Source organism: Phyllobates terribilis, unplaced genomic scaffold (assembly GCF_046119375.1).
Source record: "Phyllobates terribilis strain yellow unplaced genomic scaffold, ASM4611937v1 Scaffold_36__1_contigs__length_13169755, whole genome shotgun sequence".
NCBI classification, from domain to species: domain Eukaryota; kingdom Metazoa; phylum Chordata; class Amphibia; order Anura; family Dendrobatidae; genus Phyllobates; species Phyllobates terribilis.
In genome coordinates this window covers 3842553-3857384 of record NW_027362796.1, presented here as the reverse complement: position 1 = coordinate 3857384, position 14832 = coordinate 3842553, and the positions used below count along the sequence as shown (strand labels likewise).

At 47.5% G+C, this 14832-nt stretch overlaps 1 protein-coding gene across 1 annotated transcript in view; it reads right to left on the bottom strand.

The window, feature by feature from the left end:
• Positions 1-552: 552 nt before the first annotated feature.
• Positions 553-14832, bottom strand: part of LOC141182894 (vacuolar protein sorting-associated protein 37A-like) — a 57132-nt gene continuing 42852 nt past the window's right edge. Inside the window, exons 5-8 of the mRNA XM_073661010.1 lie at positions 9189-9384; positions 8324-8394; positions 7957-8084; positions 553-725 (exon numbers count right to left, since the gene is read on the bottom strand). Of these exons, the coding sequence (XP_073517111.1) occupies positions 553-725; positions 7957-8084; positions 8324-8394; positions 9189-9384 (568 nt within the window). The remainder of the gene's footprint in view (positions 726-7956; positions 8085-8323; positions 8395-9188; positions 9385-14832) is intronic.

The following is a 14832-nucleotide window of genomic DNA, read 5'->3' as shown; positions in this document are numbered from 1 at the left end:
TTATCGGACCTATAGCGGTGCACAGTATGGATGGTGTATATGAACATGCAGACAACATGGCGGTATATTATCGTACCTATAGCGGTGCATGGTATGGATGGTGTATATGAACATGCAGACAACATGGCGGTATATTATCATACCTATAGCGGTGCACAGTATGGATGGTGTATATGAACATGCAGACAACATGGCGGTATATTATTGTACCTATAGCGGTGCATGGTCCTGGCTGTGCAGGGATATGGACTGTTGCAGCTTCTCTACTGTGGCAGCACTGAGAGATAGGAGACAAATCGTCAGTGATGTGAATGGCTTCTAGAGACATAAGTGAAACATGACAGGACTCGGCTCTGCACAGATGCACAATATGATCTAGAGAGCAATTACAATGCCACCTTGGGCCATGGAGCCAGTGTCAGTCACTATCTTTGTCTTTCCTAGGCTTCTTCGTGCAGTCGTTGTATAGGTGCACTATAGGTGCATCAGTGACTGCCAGTCATACTGAGATAACACAGGGGGACATACAATACAAGAGGGCTGTATCCAGCACTAGATCTGAAGAAAATCATTGTAAAAACAACCATTTATTGAAAAGTTTTTATAACTGACGCACTTCAGACTCTGCGCTCTTAATCCTAGTATGGCGTAGTTCTCCAGCGCTAGGTCGTGGTTAAATAATGAAGGTATAGGATATGATGTAGACAGATCATTAGTTCTCTGAACTGAATATATAGACATTTGTTTTTCAAATCAATGATTTATTTCGTTAATATCCATTAAATCAGTTCCAGCATGCTTGCCATCTGGTTCTCTGATCTTTAATGTGAGGAGCCATGAAGCCTCTATGTTTTCTACTACGTGATCCATCGCCTCCTCTCTTGGGTGGAGGAACTTTCTCAGCCGCATTAACCCCGAGGCTTCTGACATCACCATTGTGCTGATGTGGAGGCACCGGATACCCTATACCTTCATTATTTCCCCCCCACCTAGCGCTGGAGAGCTAGAACATACTAGGAGAACACATGGTGTGAAGCGCGGCAGTCGTGCATGCCTCGGAGAAATGCTTTTTTTATTAGATGAATTCTTTGTAACATTTTTTTCAATAAATGGTTTTTACAATGATTTTCTTCGGCCCTGGTGCTGGGTGCACCCCTCTTGTAGCCATTTTGCCCTGCTGGGGGGAGTATGCACAATCAGCAGGGGAGCTGGATTAACCTCTTCTTTCCTCTCTAGGAGGACATACAATGTGGAGTCCATGGCTTCCCGCTCATCGGTACAAGCCGTGTCCGCTGCTCCACCAGATCCAGACCGCAGATAACATTCGCTCTATGGATCCAAGGCTGACCAGCCCAGATACTGAATCATTAATGGCAGCAATTCCCTGTATACAGACATATCTTAGGGAACTGCTATTCATGCAATTCCCCAGTATAAGGTGCACCACTATTAAACCAATACCACAGCACTTACTCTTCTCTTTTCCATGAACAGAGTTAAAAAATCATCTATTTCTGTTTTTCCCTCAAGGAAATTTTCGGCAAAATTGTCAGAGTCCTCTTCAGCTTGGTGGGCAGCGACCTTTAACCTGGCCTGTAGTGCGCTGAGACCGCAGCTCTGCGAGGGGGGAAGGAGCAGGACGTTACACCTCATCCCATATGGCACAGGGACTCACCTATTTTACTAGCGGCAGTAGGTTTCCCCAGCAAATGGGGCTCATTTACAGATCGTCCATTGCAGCCAATCATAATGCAGCTTTCATTCTTCAAACTGTTCCTAAAAAATGAAAGCCAAGCTCTGGTTGGCTGCTGTGAAAGCATCTGGTCATGTACCATTCACATGCTATAACCTCACAGTACTAATCATCAGGATTAAATACAAGTCTGGACAATTGGACCTATCGTCTGTCTAGTAGAAAAGATCAGCTGATATAAAAATGTGTATTATATGGAAAACTGGGCGAGATGATGCTGAAAACATTGTATAGGACTATAGTGGCAATCTGGGAACATGTAGCGACTAGTGATGAGCGAGCGTGCTTGTTTAACCCTTTAAACGAGCACACTCGGGTACTCGCTGAGTAGTTTCGTCGTGTTCAGCATTTCCGTTGCAGCCAGGGCGGCTGCATGTATCGCGGCTGTTACACAGCTGTGACACATGCAGGGATTGCCTGTTTGTTAGCCAGTCTCTGCATGTGTCACAGCTGTGTAACAGCCGCGACACATGCAGCTGCTGCGGCTGCAACCGATATGCACAGCACGCCGAAACTACTTGGCGAGTACCCGAGCGTGCTCGTTTAAAGGGTTAAACGAGCACGCTCGCTCATCACTAGTAGCGACATCATACATATAGTAATATTTCAATATTCAGCCAATTCTTGCATGGCCCCCTTACAGTGCACGCCGTCCATATCCCCCCGCACTGTAAACCTTTCAGAACGTTCCCTTTGTTCTACTGAACAATAATGTCATTTGTGGCTTCAGCGGCTTTCTGCAGATTAGAAGTCCAGTTTCCACAGGACACATAAAGGGCTTTTATTACCCTTTAACTTATCAAAGAGATCTACTGACAGCACAGTTCTGCAATTAAAGGGAATGTGTCATCAGAAAATGACCAGGACTTTATGTTAAAGGTAACCTGTCAGCTCCCCCGAGATCACAAACCGTCACCATGTATTTATTTCTCACTTTATACCCGTCCTAACAAACCCCTTTTAGTGGCTTTCTGATTTCTGCATTTGGCGAAAATCTATTTTATAATTGTGGTGGCAATTTGCTAATTAGAGGGTGACTAGTGGTGGGGCGCGTTGCAATGCCCCCACAAATATTCACCTACTTATTATCACGGCCGCAGTTATAAAAATGTTAGAAATCAGTAAGCCACTATTAATGGGCTCTTTACACAGGGTACAAAAAGATCAATAAATACATGGTGGCGCTTCGGGAGGCATGAGAAAGCTGACAGGTTCTCTTTACATGTTATTTTTAACTACTGAGTTTTTTTTCAATTTTCCATAACACAATCTAGATAAAAAAAAAATGCAAACTGGCCATTAATCCTAATACTAGACTCAAACTTCTTATTCTGTTCACAAGGCTTTGCATCAGTCTCATGATCATCACAGACAGGATAATAATGAAAGGTAACAATCAATATACAATAGAATCCACCATTCACAAGAGGTGATATCACTGTCCCGCAGTCGCCATCTTCTCTAGCCCCGTATCCGCCACATTACCTCGCTCAGCTCAAGAAGGGGGCTGGAGGCATGGGAACCTAGAAGGAAGCCCCACATGACCGGGATTGGCCAGGAGGGTGCAATTTTTAAATCCCAATGGTCGGGATTGGGTATTGGCTTGGAGGGGCTGGCATTTGGATGGGGGTGGGGTAAAGGGGGGGAAGAGGTATAATAGGGAAAAGTGCGGGAAAACGGGCAGTCCAGGGAAGAAGTCATTGAGAGAAGTTCTGGAGCACTGATCAAAAAAAAATATATATATATATATATATATATATATTTCTACCTTTCTAATTGCTTGGACACTCTTCTCGCTATTATGGAGTCCGTGGAGTCCCTTATCGCCAGGCTGAGGGAGACTGCCAGATCCAGGCAAGGAGGGTGGCTTGAGGCCCAGCTGGCCGGACTTCTGGGGAATGCCGGAAAGGAAGAATCCCCGTCGGGTTTGGGAAGAAGTGCCAGGAGGACGCGGCCCCCCGAGAGGCTTTCCCTGGAGATGGTTGGTACGGGCAGCAGGCGCAGGCTGCGGAGCCCCTCAGGGGACCCTGTGTCCGGGGAGCATGCCGGCGGAATCCCCTGCCGGCGTGCCCGCCGCGGCAGGAATCCGCCCAGCCGGTCTGCGGGCTCCCCCTGCATCGGGTCGCGGTCCGCGACTGAAGTTCCCCGGTCCGTCGTGGTGCGGCCTCCCCCGTCGGCGCGCCGCAGTACTAGAGCCCAGGCCGCGCCGGAAGCAAGGCCCGGGCCGCAGACGCGTCATCCGGGGGGCGGGGCCTCACCGGAAATGGGGACTACGTCACTTCCGGCCCCGGAGACAGACGAAAGGGACGCACAGCCAATGAGCGGCGGGCGCAGGGACACGCCCCCCACTCCAAGATCCAGCGGAGATTCAAGACGCCGGTTATTTAAAAGAAAAAAGGGCGGCAATCCTGCAGCGGGGAACGGAGGGAACACCAGTGCGGCAGGCACACCTGGCGACGTTCCTGTCGGGGTGCCTGCCAGACAGACCAGAGGGCGCAGACAGCAGCGGAGCTACACGGGCAGGCAGCAACAATTCCAGGACCTGCTGCCTGGCTCAAGTTTCTCCAGGCAGAGGGATGGAGCGGCGGGCAGCAGCACGGAGTTGCCTGGCAGTTATCCACGGACCAACACGGATCGGGCTGGTGAGTCCAGGTCTAAAAATCGCGGAGGTGCACGGTCGGCGGTGAGGACTGGAGGACGAACGGCGGAGAGGTCGGCACGGGCTCGGGTCCCCCCTGGTGAGGAGGAGGCCAGGGGCGCGGGCCTTGAGCAGCAGGGGTCGGTCGGACTGGATTATGGAGAAGAACAAGACGAACCAAGGACTCATCAGGACTCGGGGAGTACGGCTGGCGGGGACACAGCACCTGCGCAGCTTCGTGAGTATGCGTCTATGTATGGTTTGTCGCCCGCGGGGTCTGTAGCGGATGGGTTAGGTGATAGGCAGGTGTCTGGGCCCAGCAGGGAAAATGGTAGGGGAGGTAGTGGGTCAGATGTAAGCGGGTTTAGGGATTTGTTGGTTAGCATGTCGCGCATTTTGGCGAGAATAGACGGCGGGGGGGCCATTCAAAGGGGGTTGTCACCGGCGGGGGCTTGGCTACCTAGTCAACCGGCGTTGTTGCAGGTGGGGAGCGAGTCGGCCAGGTCGGCGGGGTGTACAGCTGGGACACCTTCTGGGGTGTCGGTGTGTGTGCAGACAGAAAAGGAAAATGCGGATAGTATAAAACTGGATGATAGGGCGAAAGGGGAGGTATACGTGTGCTTTGAGGGGCCATTGGGGGCGCATTTAAAAAAAGAGGTTAAAGAAAAAATTTGGCGGGACGAGTATGTCGAAATTTTTTCCCTTCTTCCGTTGGAAAAGTTTAACCTGGATAAGGGAAAAAAGGAAGACAGTAAAAAAGAGGAAGAAGAGAAGCGTAGGTGAAGGTTGATTCCACAGACGTTTGTCAATTGGTTGCAAGCATTTGCAATATTGGCTAGCGTTATTGGAGAAAAAGCTCCTGATAATTGTTCGGGTTTGTTTTGCTACTTTGATGCTATTGGGGAGGCTTATAGGACTTACGGGGGTCAGGCATGGTTACGATATGACGAGCAATTTCGTCAGAGGAAGGCAGTCCGCCCTGAGATCAGATGGGATCAAAAGGACATTGGTTTGTGGCTGAAGGTTATGGCCCCACTGAGGTATGGGCAGTCCTTTCATGGGAGCAGCAGTAGTGGTAACCAATCTGCAGGACAAGGGGGAGGTAAACAAGGGGCACAAAGCACTAAGAAGGAAGTGGGAACTTGCTGGCAATTTAATGACGGCCAATGCAAGTACGGGACCTCCTGTAAATTCAAACACGTGTGCTCCCATTGTAATGGAAGCTCACACGGGGCATCAAAATGCTTTAAGAAGGGTAAAGGAAAGCCGACAGTGGGTACCGGTCAAAGGGTTGACTCCGGTGAGGGTGCACGCGATGGCCCCCTTTCTAAGTAGGTATCCGGATCAGTCGAAGGCTAAGGTCATTTCGGATGGGTTTTTGGAAGGTTTTAGAATCCCTCCTCCTGAGCACGAGGTCCCCTTTTCACTAAAAAATTTGACGTCGGCTTCCCTTCATCCGGAAGTGGTTAGCGTGAAGTTGGCTAAGGAGGTGGAATTGGGCAGGATGGCGGGACCGTTTCGGGTATTACCTAGCAGTGGGGTGATTATCTCGCCACTGGGGGTTGTGCCCAAAAAAGAGCTGAATAAGTTTCGTTTGATTCAGCATTTGTCGTACCCGAAGGGGCTCTCGGTGAATGATGGCATTGCACAGGAATTATGTTCAGTTGAATATACATCATTTGATGCGGCGGTGCGATGGGTACGGCGATATGGGTCAGGATCGTTGCTAGCCAAGACGGATATCGAGTCGGCTTTTCGGTTGCTGCCAGTTCACCCGGATAGCATCCCGTTGTTAGGTTGTTTTTGGAATGGGGCATATTACATGGATAGGTGTTTGCCAATGGGTTGTGCAATTTCGTGTTCTTTGTTTGAAACGTTTAGTACCTTTTTGGAATGGGTGGTGAAGGACCTGGCATCAGTTAATTCAGTCATTCATTATTTGGATGATTTTTTGTTTATAGGCCCTCCGCAATCGTTATTGTGTAGGAATTTGTTAGGTACTATGGTGTGGGTAGCGGAGCATTTTGGCGTACCATTGGCAAAAGAAAAGACGGAAGGCCCTTGCACAATCCTAAGTTTTTTGGGCATTGTTATTGATACAGAAAGGATGGAGTGCCGGTTACCTGAAGATAAATTGTGTCTGCTCAAGCAGGAGGTCGATAGAGTCGGGAGGTTGCGCAAGGTGACCCTGAGGGAGCTACAATCGCTGTTGGGGCGCTTAAATTTTGCATGCAGGATTATGCCAATGGGCAGAATATTTTGTCGCAGGTTGTCAGGCGCCACAGCAGGAGTGCGTGGGGCTCATCATTTTATCCGCCTAAATAAGGAACACAAGGAGGACCTGAGGGTTTGGAAGTTGTTTTTGGAAAGCTATAATGGCAGGTCATTAATCCAGCAGGAGTTTGTAAGCAGTTTTGATTGTGAGATTTTTACAGATGCTGCGGGAGGTGCTGGATACGGGGCCTACTGGAAAGGGCGGTGGAGTGTTGGGGCATGGCCGATTGGGTGGACGGAGAGGGGACTTACGAGGAACCTGGCGTTTTTGGAATTGTTCCCTATTGTTGTTGCGGTTACTATTTGGGGGGAGTGTTTTGCCAACAGGAGAATTCGGTTTCATTGCGACAACATGGGAGTGGTGTCTGTCATCAACAGCTTGTCGGCCTCATCCCCACCAGTTATTAGGCTGCTCAGGGAACTAGTTCTTTGTTGTCTCAATTTGAACGCTTGGATTACAGCGGTACATGTTCCAGGTGTACAAAATTCTATAGCAGATGCCTTATCTCGTTTTCAGTGGGACCGTTTTCGGGCGCTAGCACCAGAGGCAGGGGACGTGGGTCAAGAATGCCCTTCGCATTTGTGGCAAATGGTTATGGAGGAGCCGGACGGTTAATAAGGGAGTCCATTACGAGGCAGACCTGGGCATCATACGAGGCATCGTGGCGAGTATGGCAAAGTTGGATTCTGGAGTGGGGTGTGATGGAGAGTGATGGAGATAGAGAGATGGCGGTATTGTTTCTTGTGGGAAGGGCAGCAGAGATTGGATGGTCTGTGTCAAAAGTTGGTAAATTTGTTGCAGGATTGGCATTCGGTTTTAGATTACAGGGGTTAAAAGATGTTACAAAATCCCCAACAGTGTCACCAGCAAAGCACCCCCCACACCATCACACCTCCTCCTCCATGCTTCACGGTGGGAACCAGGCATGTAGAGTCCATCCGTTCACCTTTTCTGCGTCGAACAAAGACGAATGCCAAGAGTGTGCAAAGCAGTCATGAAAGCAAAAGGTGGCTACTTTGAAGAACCTAGAGTATAAGACATATTTTCAGTTGTTTCACACTTTTTTGTTAAGTATATAATTCCACATGTGTTAATTCATAGTTTTGATGCCTTCAGTGTGAATGTACAATTTTCATAGTCATGAAAATACAGAAAAATCTTTAAATGAGAAGGTGTGTCCAAACTTTTGGTCTGTACTGTATATCTATCTATCTATATTTTTTTTCCCAAGAACCAGAAAAACTCTTCATTCCTCAAAACCGTATTCAACTACCATCCACCAAATCTTACTTGCCAGCTCCTCGATATTTTTCACTAGCTCCTCTTTATCAGATATAATCTGTTTTAGTTGTGGAAGATTTACAAACTGCTCCAGAAGAACATCCTCTTGCTCCATCATATCGGTGAGCTGTGACACGCTGAAGTAGAAAAAAAGAGAAACGTGCGTCCAAGACTTTCATGGAAATGTTACAACAGGGTACAGAGAAGCTAGTGTGCAGAATAAGCCCCCACAGACTTATCTATAGGGGTGGCCCTGGGGAATACTAGGATGGATGTCATTTTATCATTAGAACTAATATAGAATTCAGAATTTTTTTTTTTGACAAATAAAAATTTAACTTTTTTTTATTTTTATTTTAGTTGTAAAAATACAAACCTCAAATCTGACAGCTCAGGAAACGTTTCAGGGAGATCAGGCATCTTATATGTAAAACCATTCACACCCACCTAAGAAATATATACAGGTACTGGTGAGAGACTACAGAAACAGAAATGTTCGGTGCCTAGGTTACCGGCCACTGCTGCTGTCTATCAGTGGTGGCCAGTCTCCTAGGCAAGGAAAGCAGTTTGCTATACAGCTTGCAAGTGCAGCTCTGAAGTTGGCCGGATCCCTGGATTCAGTACCTCTGTGCTCCTCCGACGCTGCAAAGTCAAAGCGGTCTCTGCCGACAGCAGAGGAAAGTGCATAGTTCAGACCAGCGGCGCGACCATGCCGCTGGTTGAAACTGTCCATCTTCAGGAGAGCACTGCCCCAGCAAGGAGGTAGCCAGCAAGACAGAGGAGCAGTGTGCTCCTGATGAAACAAGATTAGACAAGCTCTTAAAGGGGTTTTCTGATCCGACATGACACTGACTGCAGACTTGTGAATTCTCACATAGTGTGCACTGCTGTCTGCAAGTACGCGCTATGCATACTCCCAGCCAGAATCCAACTACAGTTCAAGGCCTCGCACAATACTCTTGCATTGAGCGCGCTGGAAACAGTGTAGCCAGATTGTGGCCGGAAGTACGCATATTGTATACTTGTGGCCACCTGACCGCCTTTCCCGGTGTGGACACCACAGAATCCTCACTGTGTGCAGTGTGCTCTATGTGAGGATTCACAAGTCTGCAGTCATACACAGTGACTGCAGACTTGTCGTTTTAGACCAGACAACCCCTTTACAGAAACATCTTCCCTGCCCACCTATTAAAGTTTAATTGACATTTTTTGGCTTTTTCTGATCACGGCTGCGCACTTACTTCAGACGGGGGGACAGGCACCGGCAGATCTGTAATTAGGCCGTATGCGGGGGCGGCAGTTTTGGCAGAGTTGTATGTGGAAGGAACAGGTTCAGATACTGGCACTGATCTATTGTTATCTTGTGTAGGGAAAGGTGGAAACAAAGAAAAGCCAGAAAGAGGGTACGGAGGCCTCCCTGCGGGATTGCTGTACAGGCGGAAAGACAAGAAAGGGTTTCCCTCATTAGATTAGTAATCTCACAAGCACCATCGTAATGAAATAGGACATACAATATCTGTAGGTAGATGCTGTGTCGCCAACATGCCAGCAGATAGATCAGCCTATTATGTGCTGTAATTGTGCAGCTCTGAACATACTGTGTACGGACAGATACACACGTATTAACACACAGTTACCCTGCAATCCTATTAGTATAGCAGAGATGTTAATGTGCAGATAAGGTTACTGACAGGCTTCATGAGGACACAATGTAGCCCGTACTCCACATGGGCTGCCAGATGATCACCTCTCCTCTACTGCTAGTGTAGCTGCCATGCAAGGTGCACAATGGGAGAGAACTGTCCGGGCCCTGCTTACCGGCAGCAGCAACATACAGCACATCCACGGACAGAAAACGTACAAGAGAAGTAAGAGGAGCCGTCTGGATGGTATATAGCACCCTGTAATGCTGGGTTTAGTCATTATACCCATTCTGCCCATCAGCAGCATCATATCCATAGGCAGTCACTTCTGGAGATGTTTAGACAGGCGAGCCGCACTTCTGTCCGCACAGAACGATGGTTAATATGATAGAATCTCAGCAGCACACGATCTGATCACACAGGGCGATGATGTGCTGCCAATAACGCTACAGCTTAAGCAGTCTTGAAAATGACCGCCCCATCGCACCAGCTTTGTGCTCCAAGTCTCTTCTATTCACCGCCACATATTTCTGTTGAGTGATGGAGATAAATTTACATCACTGTGACTCCAACTTGTCACTACAACTGAAGACTTCTTTGGTCTCTGAAGTGTAAATGATTGTGAACACACCGCCATTTCCACAGCTCCCATAGCGTTGGCCTATGTTCACATGTGCAGTAATCATCAGTTAGGATGGATCCAGCAGCGATCCATTCACACACAAAAAAAAAAAATTGACACAACTTTTTTGTCCACCTGAAAAGAAACTAATTTCAACTCGGTCCATTTTCTTAACACTGACGTCTATGGAAAACGGATCCGTTTATTAGCCATCTGTTTTCTTCCTTTTGAAACTGATCCAGTAAATAGAACAATTAACCTTTTGCAAAATGAAAAAAAAATGGATGGCTAATTAACAAATCAGTTTTCCATAGGGTTCAATGTTACAAAATGGATCAAATGGAAATAAGTTTATTTTTTTTGCCACATAAAAAAAAGTTGGGCCTGCACAACTGTTCTGTTATCAGATTGCTGCTGGATACGGACTATGTTCACACATCCAGTAATCATGTTAGAACGTTCTAATGGATGATTACTGACGTGTGAACATAGTCTCATGTGCAGCGGCATCATGCAGAGTTTCCCCGACACACTGTGTCTGCAAATTGAGAATCTGGTTTGGCTTTTATCCTAAGTCATATGGCAAGGCTCGTTAAAGGGTCGATATTGACTTTTAGGATTACTTCCAAAAAGTGGCGCTAAAGTTCTAATCCTCTTCCTCTCTGAAGAGACAATTTGCATATTTAATTGCCCAGAGGAGCATGCACGGCTTATACGTCTCCTCACTCTGACATGCCAGGCTTGGCTTGGCATTCTCCACAAGGAGAAACGCTAGCCCTTAGACCCCAACCACTCAGTACAAAACTCTCATCATTGGTGTACAGTGGGTATTCCCATCAAACAATATGGAAAGGAGGGGACCCATAATTTGTAAAGTCTGAATTTTGATAATGTTAAAAGTCTAAAGGAGAGAAAAAGAAATGTTCAGGTACAAGTTAAGGTACAACTCTACAAAGAAACCTGCAGTCAAAATTAGAACTTACTGTCATTTGCTACATGGAACCACAAATTCAGCCGCAATGTGAGGGTAAACAATCGTTCAGATGACCAGAAATAAGTGCTAAAAGCGGATGTGCCATCTTATCAAGTAGAAGTGCACCGCTCCCCAGCCTCCTCGCTTCCCGATTTATGGGGAGCAGTGCGCTCCTGCTTGATTGACAGCTTGGTGCAGCGGCATGTGTTGTGCGGCTTGTCCGAACTATGCGCTCTCTGGTGCTGCAAGCAGAGATCATTTTGCCTTTGCAGCATCTGGGAAGCAGCGGCACTGAAGCCGGCAGTGCGCTCCAGCCATCCAGCCAGCTTCGGGCAGTGCTTACAAGCTCTACTGGGAAGGACTTGTATTTTGCCACCGCAGAAGCAGAAAAGAATAAAATTAAATATACTTCCATTGTTGAGAATGGAAAGGATTTTTAATAACAAGTAAATTACCAAATTGCTTGATTTTACAAGAATTTTGCAATTTCACCACTTTAAGAATATTGGAATAACCCTTTAAACTTAGATGATATTCCACCATAACAATGGAAGGATCTGAGATCCCAGGCCAATATAATTACTTACTAGTAGTGTTGAGCATTCCGATACTGAAATATCGGGTATCGGCCGATATTCGCGGTATCGGAATTCCGATACTTAATTCCGATACTTTTGCAATATCGTATACCGGAATCGGAAGTTCCCATAATGTAATGAGCCATTTTCATTTTATTCAGCCAATGAGGATCCTAAGAAGTGTGGGCACATCCTGTTAGGCATGTAGGCATCTTAACTAATGGCATGGCTGTGATTGGCTGCTGAAATGATGTCATGATGCACTATAAAAGCCGCCGCCGCCATTTTGAGCTCACTCTGCTGTGAATTCAGTTAGGGATAGGACGCTGTTGTTCTGAGGGACAGTTTTAGCTACCTATTTGGTCTATTCTGCTTTACCCAAGCTACTTTATAAATCGCTGTGCCTTGCAGTGCTAGTGCACAGTTCTCTGTGCTGTTCACCGCTTTCTGCAAGGTCTGGTGTGTGAGTGCAGCTCACCCTGTAGTGTGTGCTTCAACCCCGTCTGGTTGTAGTGCACTCAGTGTGTGTCACTGCCTCATACATTGTCCTTTTTTGCCAATTCATAATTTTTCCTGATTTCTCCTATTAGTGTGGTGGTTCCATCTGTATTCAGCTAAATTGGTTCCAAACACACTATATAGGAGTAGATAGAGAAATTTTTTTTGGTCTTGCAGCGCTAGTGCACAGTGCTCTGCATCTGTACTGTTCACCGCTGTCTGCAAGGTCTGGTGTGTGAGTGCAGCTCACCCTGTAGTGTGTACTTCAACCACGTCTGGTTGTAGTGCACTCAGTGTGTGTCACTGCCTCATACATTGTCCTTTTTTGCCAATTCATAATTTTTCCTGATATCTCCTATTAGTGTGGTGGTTCCATCCGTATTCAGCTAAATTGGTTCCAAACACACTATATAGGAGTAGATAGAGGAGCCTTTCTGCAGCATTGGGCCCTGCAGCCCCAGCCAGATTAGTATTAGCCTATTTTTTGTAGCCTCATCTATTGCATTGTAGGTTACCTTCCTACATTGTAATAGCTACAAAAAGTTTGTGATACTATCGTTATTACATCTTTAGGCACATCCAGTGTCTTTTTGTGACAAAAAAAACCTAAATAAAGTTCACCAAAAACTCCACTTTACAGTTGTGTAGGCCACATTAGCTCATATTAAAGTCTAGTCCACACTTTATAAAATTAGTGTTTCTTATACATGTTAGCAGCTGTTCAGGAATAAGCACACTAAGCCCTTAGTACTTTTCTGCCTATCTTTATCAGTCTACCAAGATGAAGAAGGCAGGGAGTAAGGCATGTGGTCGTGGGCGTGGGCGTGGAGTTTCTGGAGGGAGAGGACGTGAGGATTCTGTGCCTGCAGGGAGAGGACGTGGGGATTCTGTGCCTGCTGCGGGCACCAGTGACTCAGCATCCCCCAGTTTTACCAGGGAACAGTCCTTTATGCGCAGCTTTGTAGGAGCTAGCCGTACCCCACTGCTGCGGGAGGACCAAATTGAAGCCGTTGTCGGATGGATGGCAGCTAACGCATCGACTTCAATTAGTTCCAGATCCTCTCAGGTCCTGAGCACTGAAGAGCACCCATCTGTCTCTTCACCACCTGCCAAATTGCCCAGGCAGTCACAGAGCCCTGGACAAGAGCCATCTCTACTTCTGTTCTCTGAATCTCTTGGCTTGGAAAGAGGGGGCCAGCCAAGCAGAATTCGAGAATTTGAAGAAGAGGCAGTATGCAGTGATGCGCAACCGTTTTGTCTCTCTGAATCTGAAGAGGTGGGTGGGCCAGTGCCTATGGTCAGCAGCACACCTCAGTACGCATCTGATGATGAGACTCAGGTGCCACTTTCTGGTGCGTACTGTGCTGTCGAGACTACCCAGGAGAAGCAGCTGTTTGAAAAGGGTGGTGTAGATGATGAGGTCCTTGACCCATCATGGCGTGAGGGACAGGAAGGTGGTGGGAGCAGCTCTGAGGAAGAGATTCCCCGAACAGCCCAAAAAGGAGGGAGAGGGAGGGGGCAGACTTGGTTGCCTGTAGCCTCCACTTCGGCACCCATTAGGAGCATGGCTCTTCCAAAATCCAAAGTGGGCGCTCCCAAGACTTGCAGTGCCTGGTCCTTTTTTGACACAGTTGCAGATGACATTTGTTTTGTCAAATGCAAGCTGTGTAATCAGAAGGTGAAAAGAGGCAAAAGTGTCAGCAACCTCAATACCACAAATATGTGGAAACATGTGCGGACCAAGCACGTGGTGGAGTTACAAAAACACACTGAAGACCTAGGCCAACCTACAGCGCCACCTACCACCTCTTCAGCTCGTGTTGTAGCCTCTTCCTCCAGCTCACACACAGCTGGTTCGGCTTCCTCACAGGATCGCCATGGAAAAATCTCTGGCACTGTTGTACAGAGACACAGTGTAATTCCACCCACAGCACCACTTTCCCAGTCATCCTCACACTCCCAGGCCAGTCTACAGCCATGGTTAGCACAGGCATGGGAGAAAAGGCGCCCATACTCGGCAAACCACCCCCGAGCACAGGCTCTGAATGCTGGCATTGCTAAACTACTGGCCCTTGAAATGCTATCATTCAGGCTGGTGGAGACTGACACATTCCGTAACTTTATGGCATTGGCAGTCCCACAATACAATGTGCCCAGCCGATTTTATTTCAGCAGGCAAGCCGTCCCTGCCCTGCAACATCATGAGGAGGGAAAAATTAAACATGCGCTACAAAACGCCGTCAGTAGCAAGGTCCACCTGACCACCGATGCGTGGACCAGTAAGCATGGACAGGGACGATACCTTTCCCTCACTGCCCATTGGGTAAATGTTGTGGAGCCGGGTACAGATCTTGAGAGTGGCGCTGAACGTGTTCTGCCAACTCCAAGGATTGCAGGAATCCAGTCTGTACACATTGACTCCTCCTCATACTCCAGTTCCTCTGAATCAGCGCTGCAGGAGCCGTCACGGTCTACCTCCACATCGACCCGTGAACGGTTACCTGTTATGGTGACCAATATGAGCACAGCCGTGGCCAAACGTCAACAGGCCGTATTAAAATTAATTTCTTT